The sequence below is a fragment of the Oenanthe melanoleuca genome, chromosome 5 (assembly GCF_029582105.1).
Source record: "Oenanthe melanoleuca isolate GR-GAL-2019-014 chromosome 5, OMel1.0, whole genome shotgun sequence".
NCBI classification, from domain to species: Eukaryota; Metazoa; Chordata; class Aves; order Passeriformes; family Muscicapidae; genus Oenanthe; species Oenanthe melanoleuca.
Genome location: NC_079339.1, coordinates 21,527,080 through 21,549,912, shown reverse-complemented (window position 1 = coordinate 21,549,912; position 22,833 = coordinate 21,527,080). Strand labels below are relative to the sequence as shown.

At 46.9% G+C, this 22,833-nt stretch overlaps 1 protein-coding gene across 1 annotated transcript in view; it reads right to left on the bottom strand.

Moving 5' to 3' along the window:
- HSD17B12 (hydroxysteroid 17-beta dehydrogenase 12) overlaps positions 1-21,309 on the bottom strand; it is an 81,182-nt gene extending 59,873 nt beyond the window's left edge. Inside the window, 3 exon segments of the mRNA XM_056491924.1 lie at positions 20,877-21,050; positions 21,053-21,215; positions 21,217-21,309. Of these exon segments, the coding sequence (XP_056347899.1) occupies positions 20,877-21,050; positions 21,053-21,215; positions 21,217-21,309 (430 nt within the window).
- Positions 21,310-22,833: the final 1,524 nt, after the last annotated feature.

Here is a 22,833-nt window from a genome sequence, read left to right as displayed (position 1 = left end):
GCAGTAACTAAAATCATCTTACTCAAGCACCTCCCTGTTCACAGTGAGGACACCAGTCTTCATTTGGGGCATGAAAAAAACCAACAGCACCTTGTAATGGCTTTTTAAAGATGAGTCCGTGGGCATGAAATTGGTGCAGTGCTAAATACAACCTTTTCTCTGCACCTTTGAAACACTGTTTGACCTTTCACAGCTTCACGACTAGGACCTGAACTATTTGCAGTTACACAAAACACAGTCTTGAAGAAATTTTTAAATGAAGGTTTGGGTATATTTCAAGCATAATGTATCATTCTGTGTAAGCTTGGCATATCCAATGCATCAGGTCATTAGGGGGAAAAAAAAACCCAAAACACGTTAGCATTCACCTGTTCCTTTGCACACATGGAACCATCTGTACTGGAAGCAAAGGGGGGAAAAAAATCCAACACAGTGTAGACAAGCTTTCTCACCATTATATAACCATTTTATCCCAAGAACAGAGATCCAGCCAACCCAAGACTTGGTCTCTGGTATTGGTAAGAAGTACTGAGAAGAGATTTTGAGAAGTATAATAATACATCTCCAGGATGCTCTTACTGTCTTCAGCTTGCAGCTCTGCAATTTAGTGGACTACAGCTGGCAATTTTGGACAAATACACATGAGACAAAGCTAATAAGATACTTTTAAATAACTTTTTTTTTTTTTTTTTAAAAATCCATGTAAACCTTTAGCATGCAACACAGACTATAACAAGAAGTCACCCAGCTGAATTACATCCTACATGGGACAGTATCATCTCCTGTTGTTTTTGAAACACATCCACTAACTTGGGATGTGGTGCTTTCTCCACTGCCTCTTGACTAATGGAAAGCAATGACTTTTGCTTAGCTTTCTCTCTGTCCTTTGAATTGATGTTGTGGATTTTCAAGTTATTTTATATATTCCTAAACCAGTAAATCTAATGGATATAACAAAATTTTTAAGATTTAAGATGTTTAGAAAACCCTTTGATGGGAGCCTCTATCAGAATCCCCTTGGACTACAGGTGTGCAGCTGGCAAATTTAAAAAATTAAGTACGTTTAAAATACCAAACTAACCATATTCCAGATATTAAAAAAGCCATGTTCCTTCCGTACTCCCAGAATTAAAATCTTCATTCAAATGCAAGTTACAGAGTAAAATTTCACTGCATCAACAATATACCAAAAACAGACAAACTGGTAAGCACAGAAAGACTATGGAGACTCTCAGGAATATATCCTCACAAGACAGCCTGCCAGCTTTCAGCTAGAAGCCCATCCAGACCTAAGCAGCTCACCCAGAACCACTGGGTGCCTTCACATGGAGCCTTCTGAACTCCTGAAAAGCTGAGGAATGCCTTGGAGTCATACATTCCTCCAGCCTTGCTCTCACCCAACAAACCTCCTTGCAGCACAGCCCCTGAGAAGGAAAGCAGAGAGCTGCTGCCTCACCTCTTCCTGCAACACTCCTTCAATCTGGATATCGTTAACCTTTATGATATTCTAGGTCTAGTCTCCAATCCTTAACCAATTATTTACAAAGTGGTTTCAAATCCATCACAGTCAAAATAGATGAAAGAAATCAAATACACTGGCTATTTAATTTCTTCTGGAATACCACCTACCACTTTACTTTCTTCCACAAAGCCACTTTCTTAGGGTTTCCAAATTCTGATATGCAAAAATTAAAATGCTCCATATTTAGGGAGGGATGATAAAATCAGGACAGCTACTGAGCTGTGCAGAAGCAAAAACAAGTTTTAACCCTGAGAAAATGCTGTATTATCTCACACAGCAGAAATATTATTTATAAAGTGTATCTTTGATATGACTGATAGTCTATCTTTGATAAGCAACTTCTTAATTACACACATTTAAGCAGGTTACAAGTCACATCACAAGCTCAGTATATTATCTTCTCATAGACAAATGCGCACAATTGTACTCAAGAACCTTCCTTAGGAAGGTTTCACCCTACAATGTCTCTACAAATATGATCAAAATCCTATCCATCTTCTCCCCCTTAAAGAAGGTTTAAGCATGTGTGGATACATAGTTTAAGCACACTAAATCCCCACTTCTAACTCCGAAAGTATCAGTAAACAACCATCCTAAAAATTTTATTGCTCTTACATTTGGGAATACCTTCTGCTACTTATCATAAGCTTGGTCCTGCCACAACAAGCCATCTTGGGTACCAGTGCTCCAAAGACTTCAAAAGCTTTTAAAATAATAAATAAATCTAGAGTTGACTTAGACCTTCAGCTACCAATAAAGTAAATCCACCCTTTTCTCTTGTTTCTCTCAATTCCCTTGAAGAATTTGAGGTCACAGGATTCAGGTAAAGTCCTAGCAAGTAGACAGACCACTGTGAAACCTACCACCCTCATAGGTGAGGCCCCCTTGGGTTATGAGATAACTCAGCTTCAGCAAGTTGTTCCTGGCTTCCACCTCCCACAAGCAAACACCAAAAGCAATCAAAAAGCACCAAAAGCCACTCAAAAACAAGCTCCTGTCAATGTACAGAAAGATTCCCATGCTTGGGTTCAAGGGAAAAAGGGAGGGGCCACCAACTGTACCAATTGCTCTGATGACATTTCCCTGCCAACCTAGAGGCTTTTCAAGGACACAGAAAGCAATTTGCTAAGAAAGCCTCAGGTTTTCTACACAAACAGGACAGCTGCACTATGGAGGTTCTGAAGTCCAGCACCCTAGAAAGCAACTGCATGTGGCACTCCTGCCATAGAATTTGTGCTGCAGATTCACACTTAGTGAGTTACTGCCTCGCCGTCCAAAAACTGTGTGGCTTTGAGCCCCTCCTGCCAGGCGCTAAATCCTCAGTATTCCACACCAGAAGACATCTCCCATTTTCTATTGTTAGAAGTCAGCTGGCCCATATACATTTATTGCAAAGAGACCTTGAATAGCTTTCCCAGGAAGTAATTTTATACCTGACCAGCACTTCAAAACCATACATGAAATTATTTCTCTAGAGCATTGCCACGTTGGGGTATTTTGGGGCAAGCAGAGAGGGCAGCTGAGGTGACCAGTCCAGCAGGAGGCTGGTTTTGCCCATTCCATGCCTTTGCTGCTTGCACCAGAGCAGTTCACCCTCTGCAGACAATAAGCAAAGCTGCGTAAGCAGCCGAGCACAGAAGATGAATGAACCGTGTGACGCTAAAGATCTGTGAATTGAAAAATCTAATGCATGAATTAAAATCCATACCCTCGTTCCCCCTCTCCCTTTCCCCCCAAAAAAGAAATGCTGGACATAAAAGGAGAAACAGAAAGAGGTGGAAAACGTGGTCTGACACGTTTAAAAAAATTGATGGCCTGTCACCCAGACGCTGATGAATATTTTTTACAGGATAAAAATGGCAACCTAGAGTCTAAAAATAAAATGCTGTGCTGCAGACCTGTCTGGTTCAGCAACACCACTGGAATACAAACACACTCCTTTGCTGGTGATTCTTGACTAAGATTTCAAAATAAGAGAAGAAAAAAAGCACTGTACAACATGAAGTCTATTTTCAAGAGAAGGGATTTGTGTTTTGTGGAGTGTTTTTTAGTAAGAATTCAGATTAGCGTTATATTTCACTTGCATTGTGTAATTGCCATTAAAGAAAAAACCCTGCTAAATTTTAAGTGATTGACGAGAAGAACAGAATACCTAATGCTGCACAAAGCAATTTTTTTCTTCCCCTCCCCTGACAATTACAATATAAGAATATATTTATCAGTGCCTTTAAACTGTGATTTCAGTAAGCTTAAAGATGTATTTTTAGAATCATGCTGCAGACAGAACTGTGGACAATGCTATTTTGAAACTCACCCCACCCTCAGAGACATATAATAAAACCTTTTGCTTCATTCTCTATCACAGTTTAGATTAAAAACGTGCTTAGTTGAGAAGTAAAAATGACTGAACATCATTCACAAGAAGCACTAAATTCTCAAGACTATCCACACTGCAGACAGGCTGCCTTATGCAGTATAGGTGCTATTTTTAGCAAGTGATGCAATAGCTGCAAGGGCTCTCCCAGAACCTTTAATTTATGAGCCTAAGCCATACTAAGAAGTGTTTCAAGATACCTAATATCCCTGAACTGTCACCTTCCCATTCTCTGCACCAGCCTACTACCCACACAAGTCACTCCTTTTTAAGTTTCATCTTCCAAGAAACAGACAGAGTCTACATGTGAAAAGAAAATACGTATCTATACATTTGTCAGCAAACACACCTGCCCTGCAGTGTATATGACAAGAAAGTTACACAACACTGTACAGAGATTTTCTGACCTCTTGGTTTTCTATTGAAATACAAAGCAGCTTGGCTTCCTTGCTGAATTTTTTGAAGACTTTGAAAAGCTCACAAAGCTAATACATCTAATCTTTCCCCAAGCTGTTTCCATTCTTGGAGATCTTTTTAGAAGTTCTTGTGTCTAACAGACAACTGTTAGGACACATTTCTGCTAAATGACTCTTTCAACAGCTAAAAATTCTAAAAAACAAGAAGAATTCCTGAAATGCTAGGGCTTTTAAAATTTGTTTTAAAAATAGAATAGGGATTTTCCAGCCCTTTGGATCCTTTTATGTTCTGCAATAGCCATGGGGACCTCCATGTAACAGAGTCAAGCTTACTGGTAAATTTTGCACTGACATCTTTTAAATTCTAATTCCATCTGCTCCCTCCCAAAACCCTCATAGTTAATCACAAAATCAGAACTACCAAAGCAACTACTTTTATTTAACTTCTAACCTCCAGGGGCCATGGGAGGAGACACCATCCAACAGTTCTAAAAAAGCCTCTATGTTTTGAATGTCTAGTCATGGACAAAATATATTATGTGTGTGTTATATAAATCCACGAGCCCACCTTGCTGCCCTGCAGAGTTTGAGTCCTTTGCTTATTAACACAGGCAGGGGACATATAAGAGCTCTTACCCCTTATTTCATACCATCCACTTATCGGTCATGGCCAGCATTTAGAGCTCAGGAGGAATTCCTATATGTGCATCATGTTTCCAAATTTTACACCTCAGCTCCCATACAGAACTAACAGATTGTGAGAGAGCAGGTATAAAGATGGCTCTGGGCACAGCAAAAGCATTTACTTTGTGTAAGGACAGCTCCAAGATCTTCCCACTTCGTGAATTCTCATCATGCCATGTACCGCACAAGAAAGACAAAAGTAGGAAAGCTTGACAAAACTTCTTGTTTGAAGCAGTAAAGGTCTGCCTCCCCACCACCCACACAATGTATTCACTTCCTGCCCCATCAACACAAGCACGGGGAAGCAAATATCAGCAGAATTTGTAAGATCTCCAGGCTATCTGGGAAAAAAGAATTCAACTGCAAAGAGGTGAGACTTGGAGAGATTTCATAAAGAAGCTCTCTCTCTCAGAGATCCTGACTGCTCAGAAGTAGAACAGAAATTGAGCAGGAAGACACCCAGTGATATTTTATTCATTTTGGCTAGAAGCAACATTAAAACAAGCTGTACACTGAGAAGGTAGCATTAGCTCCAGGGACACAGAGGTATGAAAAGAAGGATTCTGCAGAACAGCTGAAGTGGCAACAAAACTCATGCCCAAATGTGTAACCCACTCAAAAGTAAAGAAGCTGAAGCACAGAGACTTCTATATCTGATGCTCCTAAACAACAGGATGGGAAGCATCACACTGGGAATTTTACAAGGCCTTGTGAAGGTATCAGGAGGATAACAACTGCAGAAAGCAAGTTCAGGCTCTTCCACATATATACAGCAGAAAACAAGTGTACAAACATACATCAGCTTCACTCCAGCATAGCAGGAGCAATGACAAGCCAGAAAAACAGACCAGTTTCCGTAGCCAGTTCCTCATGGTTTTACCAAGACTAAGACCACAGCAGCCACATAGTATGTGTCACATTAGACGCAGAAGTAAGAAACATTAGTGTCATAAGAGGCTGAAAGAGCTGCTCCCATTTTCACCCAGCCCACTGTTCCTCACTTGAGGCTGCAGAATTGTGGGACTGCAGGACATTCACAATCCTTATTACACCTGTAGGCAGCTCAGCTGGGATAAATGCAGACTGAAAGTAATGTGACCACTACAGGTGAAAGTCTCCAGCACTTTAAATGGATAATAAAGTGGAAAGGTTTAGAATAAGAGGCCACATGAGCTAATTAGCAAAGTAGTTCACATTAAGCAAGAACCAAATCATGTTGTTTAGAGACAGTATTGGATCTTCTAGTAGAATCTTATGCTTCTGTTCTCGTGGCTAGAAACATCCAAAGTTTCAGGTCACCCAAACCATCAGTTCCCAAGGACAAAAAAAAGGCTGGACTGGACCATTTAAACTGCCTGTTGCTATCCAAGACAGAAACTATAATCAAATATAGCCCTTCCTTCCTGCTCCCTTGCTACTTTGGAATGAAGAATCTGTGCAATCTTACTCGAACCAACTGCTAAAGTAGCTCTTTTGGGGAGGGAGGAAAACATCCCTCAGGGTGTCCTCTTTCGCAGGTTCAAGCACAACTGCACATACACTAAGATCCACAAGAAGCTTGTAAGCATGTTTATGCTATGCTAGGAATGGCTCTAAATCTTTTATAATCCCTAACTCTAAATAACACCTTTATTTCTGTTAAAAAGTGGAGCCCTCTCAGATGTACTGGAAATAGTTTCTCATGGCTTGTTAGAGGCAAAGACGGCTTCAGGATCATATTTAATAGATACTGTTTTGTTAAAAAGAGGCAAAGACAAGCACAGATAAAAGATGGCATAACTGACAAGCCTTTATTCAGGTGTCAAGATCCCATAAGGTTAAGCCTTAAAAATGTAGAGAAGTAGCACTGGAAGAATTTAAATTTTTACAGCCTTTGAAAGTTATCTAATTATTATAAGAAACAATCTACTCAAATAGATGGTTCATAGAAACAACAAAAACAACTCCCAGAAATTATTTGTTGAAAAGCCAATAAAGTTATCTTCCAAGGATACCCTGCCTAGAAGAAGCGTGATGTACTCGGCAGGCTGCTGTTTCGGCAGCCTTTGCAGTGGAAGGGGACACAAGGGCGGCTCTGCTGGGAGCGGCCGTGACCCGCCCGGGCCGCCCAGGGGCCCGCGGCGCGGGGCCGGCCCGAGCCGCGCCTTGCCGTGTCGGCGCCGGGCGCTCCCCGCAGCGCCCTCTGCCCGCAGCCCGCGGCAGCGCCGAGCGCGCCCGCCTCGATCGAGCACAGCCCCACCATTCATAAAAAGGGGGCGCGCAGCGCTCAAAGGCCACCGCGCCGAGCTGGAAACCCAGCAAATCTCAACAACACTCCCTAGTTTTTGACCCTAAAATATATAGAGAGTTGTGGCTAAAATGAGCATATTTGGTAATTATCGCTCCACAGATGTCCTTGACGTCCCTCGCTCTTAATTACATTCGCTTTAATTAAGTATTTCTATGCATCGGCCGGGGGGGGGGGGGAGGAGGTGAATAATGTTAACACGCCCAAGTTAATCAACTTAGAAGGCAACAGTTGTCTCATGAGAAATGCCCTCGATAAATTACCATAAAGCATTAGGGAGACTCTTACGATAAAGCGCTCTAGAAATCCTTGACTGCTTTATTTGTATCGGCGCTGTTTTGCAATAGATGCTTGCCTTAACGATTTAAGGAAGAACTCGAGCAACACTGCATTTGCTTTCCCGTTTCTAAATAAAGAAACGCCCACCGATGCTTTCTATATTTCACTCCAAGCCCTTGAAAACTTGCAGTATTCCCCCCGGTAGAAAACTCCCCAGATTCTCCCATGGAAACGAGGCTCGCATCAAGCCTCCTTAAATGTTTCAGCTACGATTGATTCGGTGCACTTTCTTCTCGCTGGCAGAGCAGGGAGGCAGAGGAAGCGCCTGCGGGCACTGCATGGGCTGGCGCGGACTGCCCCGGCCCCCCCGGCCGCACGTGGGCCAGCCAGTGTCCCTGGCAGCATCCCTGTCACGCGAGGCGGCCGCGCATCCCGGGCCCCGGGACGGCGGCTCCCACGGAGCGCCGGGGGACGGCGGCCCCGCCGGTGCCCTGCCCGCCCGGGAAACTTCGGGAGGAGGCCATAGGAGCGCTCCCCGCCGCCGCCCGGCTCTCGGACGGGGTAGCGCGCTGCCCCCCGGGGCGGGCAGCCAGGGAGCCCCGGGAGGAGCGGCAATGCGGGAGGAGGAAGCCATGCGCTCCCGGCAGCGCTCACACTGGCTGACCCCAGCACCGCCCCGCAGGCTCTGCGAGCCGGCCCCCGTGATGGCCCCAGGCACTTCTTAAGCGGAGCGGAGGGAGCGCGTTATGTCACCGGTTAGGTAACGGCGCGGGAGCCGCCGCAGTGACGGCACCATTCCTCCGCCTCCTCCGCCCCCTCCCGCCGCGGCCAGGGCGGCTGAGGTGAGGCGACATTAACCCTTGGCGGGGCCGGCCTCCCCCGCGGACAGCGGCTCCCCCGGGAGCGGGGCGGGCTTCCCCCGCCGCCCACCGGAGGCAGCGGGAGCGGGGCCGGTCCCGCCGGGAGGGCCCCGAGCGCCCGCAGCTCGGCGCGCCGCGCGGGCCGGCAGGGGGCGCTGCTGCGCCGCGGCGCGCGGGCGGGGGCGGACAGACGGACGGACGGACGGACGGAGGGCCCGGGGCGCCGGCGCCCTGCAGCCGCTGCTCCGCGCCCACGCGCGAGGCCCGGCCCGGCCCCCTGTGCCAGGAGCACGTCCTGTTCCCGGCCCCGATACCAAGCATGCACACTTCAGGGGTGCTGGATCCGCACTGCCCGAGCGCCTGGCTTCCAACTGCCAGCCAGCCCCACGGGTCTCCACAGCCTCCACACAGCATCCACCCGCAGCACAGAACTCGCCCTTTGCTCGGGGCCAGCAGCCCTGCGTGCTCCTGTCCCAAACACAGGGCAGCAGGGCACACACGGCCGGCAGAAGGAAGGACCTCCGCGCCAGCCCACTCCACGCATGGATTTCAGGTCCCACTGAGCCCCGGTTCCATCAGGGAACACTGGCACAAAGACAGCACTATTCACCTTGTCTTTAACGTGCACCTTGTCCCTGACAAAGTGGAGAGACTTCTATGGAGAGTTAAACCAAAAATGCAGCACTCCCCTGTCAAGGTCCACTACAGCCCTCTCCAAGGTGTTCACTGCAATCTCCCCAATGTCCTTTTCATTTATAAAGTCCACTCAAGCAAGTGGTGACAGGACTCTTCAGCTTGTCCCAAGCAAGTAAACCAGCAGCCATGGCTCAGGAGAAAACGTAGCTCAGGGGAATTTTGAGCAACAACCCTTATATGCAGATGCAATGCTATAAAGAGCGAACAGACTCCACCGATTGCCAGGATGCACAACAGGTTGTACCCCTCTGGCCCCCTGTTCGACTTTAGGTACCTCCTGTCCCATCTCTCTTCTACTTGCTGCTTTCCTTCCTTTTTTGACATCCCACTCTTGCAATCCCCCTATTTCCACTTCTCAAGGACTCTTTGATTTAGACAACTCCATAGGTTCCACAGCAGAAAAGGTTTTCACTAGTGTTTCCCCAGCACTCTGAGTGGTACTGGGGTCCAGCAATCAAACTTCTCTCTCTGGTCCAAGAGAAAACCTTCCTTTAGATGTCAGACACCTGAAAGAGCAATGGAGGTCGTTCTTACCACATCTGCATAGACTGATCTTGGCACCTTTAGTCCACTGATCAGAACTAGACTGACAAAATATATTTATTATCCACAGGTCACTCTAACCTCTCTCTCACAAGACCCCTAAAATTGAACAAAGGTCCCCCCCACCAATGGGACTTGTTCCAGCACTTCGGCTGCTCTCCTTCAGGTCCTGTAAACCTCACTCACCACACACTCAGCCAGCCAGTGCCACCTCACCAAAACACTGCTGGTCCCACAAGCACCAGGACACATGCACAGGACAAACACAGGCCAGCTGGGGCACAGCATAGCCTGGTTAGAGGCCAAGTAGCCCACTGCATGTGCAAACTGTGTCAAACAGCAGTGAATTTAGGTGCATCATTCCTGCTGAAAATGGCCATTGTAGATAAAGAAAGTAGCTTGCATCTAAGGAACTAAGACACCTTAAGGAAGAGGAGAGGGGGGAAAAGAAGCTTTTTAAGAACAGGATCACTGCTCCAAGATTTGGAAATAATGGTAAACTTCAGACTGCAGAAAATCCACAGCTAGTAGTACCTAGTGTGCCTGTAGTACCATACTGGGAATTAAAAGTTTTAATCAGCATCCCTTACTTACATGCATCCCATAGTACTAATTCCCCCCAAAGTAAAGCTTTAAAATGAAAATAGAAACCAATTTCTACAGTAAAGGCTACTTTAAAACAATATGGGTTTATAAAAAAAGATATATTGTTACTCAAATCTGCTTCCTCACTTAGTAAAGAATTTGTGCTGAAAGTCAGTTTGAGAAGACTAATTCTAGGTTCCTGCACGAGAAACATAGTTTCAATCCAAAACTTACTAATGGCAACTGAAACAAGCCAGTCTATGCTGGAATATTTTTTCACACATTTTTCTGAACAAATGCATTATTTTCATATGTTGCCAAGGCAATGTTTTACATCAGATATTCTACACTTTGATTTAACCACAACCAGCAGCAGCAACTAAGTGACAAATCCAGCTGGGATGAGATGCTACCAAAGTTCTGCATAGTTGGCATATTGGAAATCCACCTCTTTTGTTTTAATAACATTTCTTGGCTTACAAAGACTTTCAGATGAACAAATTACCACCCCACCATTTTCAAACACTGTAAAACATCAAGAATTTGGTTACCAGAGTAAGAATTTGAAACACAGCCAAGCACAACCAGTCTATCCCCAAGGACAAGGTCACAGAAAGAACAATACTATCAACTACTGTAGAAGGAATGTCAAAGAGGTTTATTTCTTAAAATCAATAACCCTAACTATCAAGCCAATACAACACCATTATCCTAGTCTTTGAAAAGGAAAGAAGCTAGTTAAAACCAGGGATAGCAGGGACTTCCAAAATCAGACTTTGCGACTGATAAACAATCCACTCCAATACACAAGAGGTACGTTCCAACCCATCTTGACACACAAAGAACCAAGCAAAACAAGACTTTGGAACAGCCCATCAAGACCAGACCAAGCAACAGAACTGACAACAGTCTCCTCCTGCAGTTTTAGGCTCAGTTTCAGCCAGCTTAGCTGCAGGACATCACCCAACCACCCATGCCTGCCTGCTTCCTCAGCATCTGATTGCCAGCTGCTTTTCAGGCAGCTCAGGAAGCTGACCCAGCTGACTGCAGCTGGCCTTCCTTGCAGAGTTAGCTACACAAGCAGACCTCACCAACACCACCACCCATCAACTGAGGCAATGTAAGGGAAGCAGGGAGAGCTGCCAGCCAGTGACCAGAACAGCCACAATTCTTTTGGCAGTAGCCTGGTCTCGGAGCAGCTCAAGCTAACCACTGGACTCAACTGTATTCTCAACATACAGTTCCATAATACCACCAAGTTTCCCTTCTGTTGCACCAGCAATGGAATTCATATGACCAAAGCAGTCTATGGAGCATAAATAGCCCCAAGGGACTAATTTTCTGCAGGGCACGGTCCTTAACCAGATCACCACACAAACAGACCAACCTCAGTGCCAGCATAAGGAAGAAAAAAGCAAAGAACTCTCCATCCACTTTCTCTCTCCACACCAAACATTTACATCAGAAGCCCATGATGTAAAAACATATACTCACTCTTGTGACCAAAGGCCTCTCATTTATAAACTGACACCATGTTTGCTGAGAGTGTCAGCAAACTGATTCCAAAGGAACATGAACAAGGCCCTGGAGGTTAGAGCGACCACCCAACCTGAAGAACCAGTCCACCAAAAGGAGTGCTTTAGATCAAAATCTAGGAACAAACACAAAGTTGTGGAGCCCCAGAAGTTTTGCTATAGATCTGGGTCTACAGACAAAATGACTGAGGTAGAGAGTCTGAATCAGGACAGATTAACTTAACTTGCCTTTAAGTACACCTTGATAAGATAAGAGTACACATCTTTCTGCCATGCCATACAAACACTGGGTTGGACACACGGTACAACTGAGAGAAACTACAAGACATCCTACCTCTAATTCCTTGTTCAACTGCAGACAGGGTAGCAGCTTCTTCCAGCAGTGCAGTGATCCTTTACTGCCCTATCCTTGCTTCTTCTCCCTCCTGTTGGAGACCTGACTCGTGAGCCATACTGAATCCACACTCTGGGGATGGAGAGCTCTTTGGCAGATGGGACTGAGACAGAAGGAATACTGGGCATATATATCTCTTTCAAGCAAAAAAGATTCATGCAAAATAATAGAGAATAATATAGATTAAGCACCTTTGCTGCAGGATAAGAATCCTGGGGAAGGGAGCAAAGGACAGAAGCCTTTGGGAAACAGGTCTTCTGGAGACATTAGAAAAATGGCAGAATTTTGGAGAAACAGATCGGTCAGTCTCAGATGAGGAATGTGGAAGAGGGACTTGTTGGAACGAGGATCCAGTGTTGAAGCAGAGTGCAGGGAAGAGCAGCATGCAAGCATAAGCAAGTGTTGGTTGGGTAACAACAGCTGCAGAAATAGAAATAGTTCTCTGCCTTCTGCTTTTCATATCTATATGTATCCTCACACACATCCACAAACCATGCCATCTGAAAGTAGGGACCATACCTTGCAATGAGACCAGACTCTTTAGTCTCTGTACAACAATTTCCTCCTATCAGCAACAAAAGCCTTTGTCCCATTTCCCTTCTCTCACTACAGCTTTTCTCCCTTTCTGCTTCTGTGGTAGCCTTCTAACATAGACAAAAATCCTTTGGAAAAATTGTGATTAAAAGCCCTAGAGAGCTGAGCTCCTCAAGTCTGCTCTTCTTTGTCTAGTAAGTACAGAGCTCTTCAAGAAGTGGAGACAGCTGTCCCTCTGGCATGACTGATGGAATACACCCTTCAAGAACATGTGGTTCACAGTTGCTTAAGAGAGTAAAATAGAAGAGAGATGTAAAAAACATGCAACCAAAACCACATCTGTACAGTCAACCAGACAGCCAGTTCTGCACATACACAGACCATGCCTGAAGCTGAGACACCCAGCTGTCTCCCACAACTGACAAGCAACTGAATCATGAGAGAAACATAAGAGAACTCTCCGGAGAGAAGGAAGCAAGGAGGGTAACAAAAATGGGAAAAGAAGTAGAAGAAACAATGGGACAGGCACTATTTTCCCTGAGGCTCAGCTTCTGGGTATCTCAACTGCAGTACTAAGAACTGCTAAACAAGAGGTTTCTTTCAAAACCTACAACCAAACCCCAGGCTTCTAGGTGCCACCATCTGCTGCTGAGGGCAATGGAGTGAATTAGAAGCTCAGCAGGAAATTTTGCATATAGCTCTCTTCCCATGTTAGCTGGAGACGCTTATATTGTGGAACAGGGATTGCAGCACTGCTAATGACTCACCCAGTGGGTGATGGTGCACTACTCTAGACTTTAATTCCAGGAATCTATGAACTTGCACAGATTGGAAAAACAATACATTATTTTACGGTTAAATCAAGAGTCAAAAAATAGCAGATTTAAGGTAGAATTCTTTTGTGTAATTAAATGTACTACTGGTACATTGAATTGCCCTAATTCTAGCATTTTCAGATATTAATCTGAAAAATCTTTTGCTTTTCTCTAAGAACCCAGGTTTTCTAAAACCAGTAAGTGAGCACCAGAAGTCACCTGAAGCTAGAAGCAGCAACTTAGGTAAGTGATGAAACCATGCAAGCCCAATGGGTGCTTTACCTACTAGTTACAGTGTTTATCCCACATTTGTGTTCATATACAGGCCTAAGCAATCGCATTCAGATTTCTGTTAGAATAATCAGGAAAGATACTTTCTTACTGTTATCCTTTCCATAGCAAAGATGGTCATCCTCACCCTGTGGATTAGGAATAAATATATTCACAAGACCAAGAACAATGGTGTTTCACCCACCTACCAAGAAACAATTCCCAGGTGGAGAACTACTGAAGTTTTCCCAAAGGACACTCTGAGCTCTGAAATCTCAGGGCCTCCTGCCAGCTTACTTATTCCTTACACAGGAGTGCACAGAGTGTTGGGTAACAACTGGTATTAACACCCAGCACAATTCCAGCTGGGACTTTCTTGCTGAAGACATGTGTGTGCTCACTACTCCTACACAATGCCTTTCCTTACTGTCACCAGGGCAGCTCACAAGTAATCTTCCTAAAGTGAGGCAAGCACACTGGCTAAAAGAGCAAACCAAAGAAACTGGAGCAAGATATTACTCTAGATTATATCCTTGTATAAATTATCTAGTTTTAAGTAACCAGTTTCCATTACAAGTATTCCTACTTTAAAACACACAGAAGACTGAGAGAATGAGCTAACTTAAAATAACACAACTATTCATCTTCAGGCTAATAAATTGTCATGCATTTCCCTCTCAGGCTATTTATCAGATATGAGCATTTTTTCACCTTAATGCAAACACCTGTCCTCCACTCACCATTAGCTGTTTTTGGGGGATTCTTTTTCGCACGTGGAGAAACCATACTATAGCATTTAACCCTCCTCCACAAACATCTCTGCTCCTGCAGCTAAACATAGCTAAGTGTGTTCATATTCTGAATCAAACTGCAGAGTTGTAGATTATGAGCTTGGTTAATTCTGAGACTGGTGGTGCCCACACACACATTAGTGTGCTGGCATGAGCCAGAAGGGGAGGGCTGAAGGCCATCAGGAAAGACACAGCAGAACTCGGACTCTGGATATCTGGGCTCTGAGCAGTTGCTCTCCCTCTGCTCTTCTGATCAGAGAGTGCAAAAAGGAGCACTTAATGCAGTAAGTGTTGAGCAGTCCTACTAAGCAGAGTCAGTAATATGGGCAAATGAAAACATCTGAAAGAAGTAAGCAAGCAGCAGAAAGAGAGCAGACTTGTAAAAAACAGCAGAGTATGGTTGATTGCTTTATGTTGTCTAGAAAGCAGGACTGATTTTAGGGTTTGTTAATAGCAGTAGCCTATGTAAAAAATACTAGAGAGCCTCCCTGACTCACCAAGACCTGCAAGGTCTCTGAAGGACTTACAGCCCCCTCAAACACCACACAGGACAAGCTGCTGAGTCTAGAGAAACAGTCTGAGATCCTGCTTCTCCTGGACTGCTGTGGAAGTTTGCTTAGTGCAACAAAGCATATGCTGAAGGGATACACTGACAGAAGTCTTCTAAACTACAAACTATGAGTAGGACTGATGACTGAAGGAAGACAGCTAAACTTTTACTAGAGAAAATTTAGGATGGATACTTGGAAATATTACATGGCAAATAGGAAAAGAAAAAGCCATACATGCTGGATCACAGTATTCCTGGGAAGCTCAGACAGGATTAGGACACTTGCATCAGACTATTCTCGGAGTCCCTCTTCAGTGCAGTAGCCCTTCAGAAGTTTGCAAATAGCCATAAAAGAACACAAAGCATGCTCTAAGTTCAGTCTGCACATTTCACTCGGGCTGTCACAATCACAAGTTAGTTTACAAGCAAGCTGGCATATTTTCACATGTTCTTAACATTACTTTTCAAGTTAACAAGTGCCATACTTTATTTCATTCAAGGATAGCATCCAGAATTGAGAACCAGAAGGTTCTCAAGGCCAGAAAAACTTCACCATTGATCTGAAGTGCTGAAGATGATACATCCCTGACTAAGTGATTCAGCTAAAGAACAAGAGATAACCAAAAGTTCCCCCAAACCTCTGCACGCAACAGCCAAGCACTTGTGCACAGGGAAAACGGGGAGCTGGGCAGAGCCTGTCCTCTCATACCTGTAGAGAGAGCAACACTCAGAGATTGAAACTCCCTTCCCCTCCATCTCCCTGCTAGCTAAACCCTCACCACACATTGCTCCAGGGTGGCTGTTTAAATCTCCAACAGTGACTTATGACATGGTCTGTCATAACTACTTACCACTGCACATTGTGAAACACCAGCAAAGCAAGACTGCACTTGTTGGTGCAACCGGGATTGAAACTTGCTTGCAGAAAACCAAGAAACTTTAAGGTAACAACTATTTCACTCGATGCTAAGGAGCTGAAAAAACGACACTGATTGTGAAAGCAGCTCAAAGTCATCAACAAGTTAGCACCTGATCAGCAGTGAATGTTCTCTGTATGGAGCTCTTAAATTACAACTAAATTATTTTACCATCCAACTTATTTCACTAAGGATACACCAAGAATTTTATAAAAAGATCAGGGCCTATTTCACAGGACAGCATTTCTAGGGACCACAGAAAGAATAACTTTACAGATGGAATCTAACTCAAGCCATTTACAAGCACAAAATCCAGCTAGTCCTCATCTTAGGCTTCTTCCTCTTGACATAAGCATTACATCTTATTAATTTAATAATATTATTGATAAGGCCTGATTTATAGAGCTTGTTATTATCTCAACTTACTAGTCAACAAGAATTTGGGAATTGCCCCCATATTCTTAATTTTTAAAAGACCTGACTGTACAGACACAAAGAAGTATCTACTCCACTGCTCACGTACCCAGTTACATCCATTTTTCATGCCTCCCTCAGCGGCCCTGGTGCACAGTTTTTAGATGCCAGACTATGCATAGCCCTTGTTAAGTAAAAGAAGCCAACAAGAAGACAGAGAGGGTCACCCAGCTTTGCTGCTGCTCAAAGAAGTTTTTGTTAAGTATTTACATAGGAAAAGAAGGGTTTAAGACTGAATAAGGGGGTTTTGTCTAAAATCAAATTACAGAAAGTTAGAGGCAGTTGAAAGCACCATCCTGATTAACGACCTCTCACAAATTCTTTTTCAAGAAACCCAGAGCAAATTGCCCACATTCAGTTAATTTTGCATGTTAGTGAATAAACTCCAAGAAGCTTAATTAAGGCAAGCTCATCTTCACAAACGTTTGTTGGCCCAAATACAACTGTACAGCTGTATTCACCACATGAGAAAGCATCACCACTATCAGGCATCTTGTAACCACTAAATGTATGATTATTCAACCATGACTCTATCAAAGGCACTGGGGGAAGAAGTGGATGCTTTTCTAAGCCACTGTGAGGTTTGAAAGAAAGCAGGACTTTTCTTCAAGTGTCACATGGCCAATCACACAATAAAAATAAAACTTTGTTTCCAGCTAACACATTGCTTCAGCTACAGAAAATCAGGGGGAAAAAACCCACATTTATCATCAAAACAATTGCAATGTTGACACAGGAAAAGAAGAAACAAAGAGATTAAGTAACCACAAAACCAAGACATTAGATGCTTTAGAACACCAGGTAATCCAACTTGCACAGATGGTGTGCTTTGAATATACAAAGTTGATTATCTGCATATACTGAACTGGTCTGATTACACAGCTGACCCTGCTCCAAACAGGAGGCTGGACTACAAGCCTCCTGAGGTCCCTCCCAGTCTAAATTACCAGAGGATTTTGAATTCATTTCACCAAGTTACTGAAGGGAAGGAGCAGGAAAATGATTTCATGTTTTCCCAAAAAAGAGGCGGCTTCCTAAAATAGGAGACACGGCAACTCTCCAAATGGGAGCTATAACAGCAGCAGACAGTTCCCTGCTCCAGACACTGTACTACAGAATACACCCAATTTTCAATGGCAGAGAAGCAAGGTGGCTGCCTGCCACTACATCAATGGGAGAAGAACAGGACTGTCATCCAACCTAAGGAAATACCACTATGGATCACAACAATCAGCACTACTAACAGATCTGTCTGTTTCTAGAGGAAGGCAGGGGAACAGGCACATCTTTGCTGTATTCTTGGTGAATTCAGGATGACTCCTTGGCACTCTGTTCCTATTAAGTCTGTGGCTTATTTAGCTACACTGTTTTTCAGACAAAGGAGCTGTTATTCTTATCTTGTTTTACCAACTTATAAGGCACATTAAAGGTAGAACATTCAACTCAACAGTGTACAGTCTCTCAAGATGCACCCAGAAATCTCACATTGAGACACCCACCCAACTTCCATACTGTACTTCACTGTAGCCCAAAACCAAGCCAGATGCAAGTTCTACAGAGAGAAAACCAGAAAAGCTGCATACAGACCTTCACACATAATTGTGACTGTAGAAAAACTTTTGACAAAAGAGGTGCTATTTCAAATAGTACAAACCTAATTTTTCTAGAGTACATTATCAGTTCATGTAGTTGTTCCTCCTCCTCCCATCCTCTCCTTCTAAATACCACTAAATTAGACCAAGCATAGACAGAAGCAATTGCATATATGGATCCAAAAAAACCTCTGAGAAAACAAGGAAAGAATTTGCAACCAAATTTTGGACATGCAGAAAAGTTAAAGGGCAGTAAGATGTCCTTCCAAAAGGACTTGTGTTTTAGGGTTTTTATAAAGTTGCTCTCTAGCTGTGCACTAGAAAGAATACATTAACACAGTAACTGCAGCATCAAATTAACATCAAATTTTAAATTAATACTGGTTTTTAAAGTATCAGAAAAAAAGGAAACTCACTTCTTCCTACAGTATAACATAGTAATTTGCTAATTCTCAAGGTGACCCAACACATCTGCCTCCATCCTCCTTTCCATTAGAGAAAACAGAGAGCCAGCCCAGCCAGATATACTTCAGGGGCAAACCACCCCACTGCTTATTCAGACTAAGACAACCTCCTCTCCTCATTTCAGCTGGAGACTACAGCAGCTGTCCCAATAAAGCAGCAGCTCACCTGCATCAGCTGCACACAGAGGGCAAACAACACCTAACTGACGATGACCACATCTTTCTACAGTGACAGCAGGCATTATCACCCTATTTCTCCATTCTCCTTGACACTGCAGCAATGCTCCCACTTTAGAGCAGAGCAATAAACACAGAATTTAGCTGTGCTGCCAGTGTTCCTCTTCCTCTTTGCCTTGAAACCACAATCGTGGCAGAGAAAACAATTTCTGTGAGCAGCCACTGGCCACATACAGTGGCCTGTTGCTGCCTGCACGTGTACAAAACAGTAACAGAGGATTTGGCATTTGCTCTGGATGGTTGAGGATGTGACTGTGAAGATCTGCTGTTTAGTTTGTGGTTCCAGCTGATAAGCTGGCACTTGTCTCAAGCACTGCAAACTTCCATGTTTGAAATAACGCAAAACAAGCTCAAGTGGCCAACAAGACTTCTGTGATGCAGCACAAGCCAGCAGGCAACTGATAATGCAGTAACATATTCAAAACCATATTAGAAAGTCAAAGAAGGTTTGGGTGTCCTGTGCCAGCCATATCTTTAACAGGCATAACATTTCTCCAGCTGAAAGGAAGACCTGGGCCTTGGTTATTTGTATGTAAAGCGGTAACTTATCCAAAACACAGCTGCTGCACTTCGAGTCTGTGCACAAGGACTCATGCCCTGGCATTTTGTATGTTGCAGTAGCAGTGCTGGTTTACTGGTGTCTCACACAAGCAGACATTGAACTATCCAGCCATGTGTTCACATAGTTCTGTATTGGCTGCAGCAGAGGTGATGGAAGAGCATAGTCACAAGCCCAGCAATCAACCAGCTTGTTGCAGGGCTGCTCTGCCTACAGGTCTGACACCTGGAAGCAGAAGCAGCGGCTGAGCACCTGATGTCCTCCTAGTCCCCTTGAGGGAAGGGGGCATCTTTTGCAGCCTTTTAATCTGTCATCTCGTCTTAAACACACACCTCTTACAAACTACAGTTATTTCTGTGGTCCACCTTATCGATTCTCAATCGGGCACAGGACTTGCTCTTTCCAATGACTTTTCCAAGAACGGATTTGAAAGCTCCCTCGGTCTGATCTGTTACACCAGCAGAAAAGCCCTTTTTATCGCCTCATCATTACTTAATGGCCACAGTGGCAGACTCGGAAGAAACTGACTTTCGCCAGCGTGGCTCCTATGACCAGGAATCGAAGAACTGAGAAAAGTTAGAGCAGCGTAGCACTGAAAATACCGTGGCAACAGCCTCTGCTGTACTTCCACAGCGCTCCTATATTTCGGGGATGCCAGCTAAAAGGTGCCGCCACCGCCACTGTCACCCCCTCCAAAGGGAGGGCCACTCGTACTTCATCCCGTTCCGGAGCGCGGCCCGGGACCGCGCTGAGGAGCAGGCGGGGTCGGCACAAGTTTGGCGCCGCTCCGCCGCTCGCCCGCGGCTCTGGGCAGGGCTCTCCCCTCGCCCTGCGGCACAGCTCTTCTCCCGGGACGCCCGCGGTGGCGGCAGGGCCGGCGCGGTGCCCGCGGTGGCGGCAGGGCCGGCGCGGTGCCCGCGGTGGCGGCAGGGCCCGCGCGGTGCCGGCTCCCGCCGCGCCGGCAGCGGCCGCTCCTCCGGGGGCGGCGGGCACGGGGCGGGCCTGACGTCAGCGATGAGGCGCGAGGCCGGCGCGGAGGGGGCGGCGCGCACCGACCGGCCGCGCTGGGAACTGCGGAGCGGCCCCGGAGCCGCGCTGCGCGCCCGGCCGCCCCACAGACACCAAGTTCAAACACGCCGTGCGCGACCACAAATCTCAACAACCGGCGCTTCTCTCAGGACCGGCCCGACCGGCGCGCTCCGGCCCTGCACGTTTCGTGGCGAGCCTGACAGCGGCTCCAGGCTCGCCGGGGGCCCACGCGGCTGAGCAGTGGAACCCGCCGGCCCCTCAGCCGCTGCCCCAGACCGGCCCGCCCCGGACCCGGCTGTCGCCCCACGGGCGCTCCGCCAGACTTCCCCGGTCCCCCGAAGGCCGGTCCCCGCCGCCCGCGTCCCCCTCCCCGCCAGGCCGAGGCCGCTCCCCCGCGAGGTCCCTGCCCCGGCCCGAGGGGGGCACCGCAGAAAGAGACGCGGCGGGGGCGGCCCGGACGCGCACTCACCTGCCCAGGCGCCCAGCGCCGGCCCCACGGCGGCCGCGCCGCTACCCAGAACCCAGACGCGGAGCCCGGCCAGCAAGCGGTACGAGGCCAACGCCGCCGCGTACAGAGCGCCCAGCGCGCCCACCCAGTAGAAGAGGCCGGCGGCCGGGAGCGCGGCGGGAGCCACCATGCTGCGGAGGCTGCCGCGGCCGGACTGAGCCCTCCCGGCCACCGCCGCCCCGCAGCCGTCACGGCGCCCGCCCCCGCCCCGCCGCGATTGGCGGAGGGGCCTCTCAGCCACCGGGTAACCCGGCAACGCGGCCGGGCCCGCCCGCCCTGGGGCCGCCCGGCCCCGCCGCGCCGGGGAGGGGGGGGCAGGCGGCGAGCGGCCACACGCCCCCGTACTACTTGCGGCCTGCGCCCCACGTGGTCGGCACCGCTCTCTTGCCGCCATTGGCCGGCGGGCATGGCCGTCACCGCGTTGCCGCGCTTCGATTGGTCCCGCCGCCCGGGAGCCTCGCCGGACTGGTGGAACACGGCGCCTTTGCTCCCGCCCCTACTGACGTCATATGAGCCCATTCATAAAATGCTCAGGCTCCGCCTCGCACTCGAATGTGTCCCTGGGCTCCCCTCCCCCCAGCCCCGCACTGCGCTCGCTTACGGAGCCGAGCCGCGGTCGCCACGGCACGGCACGGCACGGCACGGGCCCGCAGGGACCCCTGGGCACAGGGAACCCGCGCCGGGGAAAGTCCATCCCGGGGAAAGTGGGGCTGGGCGCCACAGCCCAGCTGTCACTGCTCCCCACGCACCGCGGGGCTGGCAGCGCTGTCCCATTGACCGGCCTCGATCTATCTTCCCCGATAAGATCCAAGGTCGACGGAGGCTCCCTGAAATATTTCCTCTGAGCTGATCACTTTTTGTGCCTGGACTGGCCCTGTTCCGTCGCCCTTCACCTGCCCGTTTGACACGGCCTCTGTCCCAGAGCCCCACACACGATGGGTTAGGAACGCTGCACTTGGGAGCAGGGTAGGAGACACCTCTGAAATGACACACGCACACCCCGTCGGTGTGAAGGGCACAAAGCTCGGCCGCCTTCTGTCCCACCACTTGCTAGGTAGGCCATGCCGCCCGTACCTCACTTAGGGGCCCGGGGTTTCCCTCCCTCCCAGGAGAGGGTGTGGGACGCTGCAGGCTGTGGGAGGCTGAAGCCCTGAAATAGCTCATGGTTGAGATGTATTGCCTCAACAGGCTGAAACGGCAGGAGTGGCTGAGGAGCATGGAAAGTCAGTGACAATTTGGTGTAGGGTGTGGGTCAATTAAAATGTCAGAGAAGACCAGTTGAGGTATAGGGGATTGCTGTTTTTAAAGGGAGCCTCTTGCAACTTTCAGTGCCAACTTTTTTTTTTTTTTTTCAAGAAAACAAGCCTTTTATACCACTTACTTGACAATTACCTTAGTTCAAGCAGTAAGAAACCTTCTCTAAATAAGGTTTTTTGGAGATCGGCATCCATCTGAGTTATTAACAACCAGTAGCACAGAGGGTAGTTTAATTTGCCTTTCCCTTCTCTCCTGGACTGGCGAATAGGTCACACCCAAATCCAGGCACTACTGCTGAAGATCTCCAAACTGTACCAGCTGCAGGCTGCAGCCATGTTCCCCTCATCCACTCCTTTTTGTTACTTGCCACACATCATCTTGGTGGCAGAGGCAGCCTCCAGGAGCCTCACCTGCCAAATCCTGGGACTCCTCAGGCCTGGCTTCCCTTTGCAGATCCACTCCTACAGACCATTCATTGTAAACTCAATGGATTTACAAGTGCTCTGCAATTTCTCTTTCCTCATCCCATTCCACATTTCCTAACCTTTGCCTGCTTCAGAGTTTGGAAAGTGCTCATGTAAGGTGCCACCTTAATTGTAACAGGTAAGCAGTACCCTGCATGTTGCACCTTAGGCCACAAACTGACCATGGTGCCATGTGA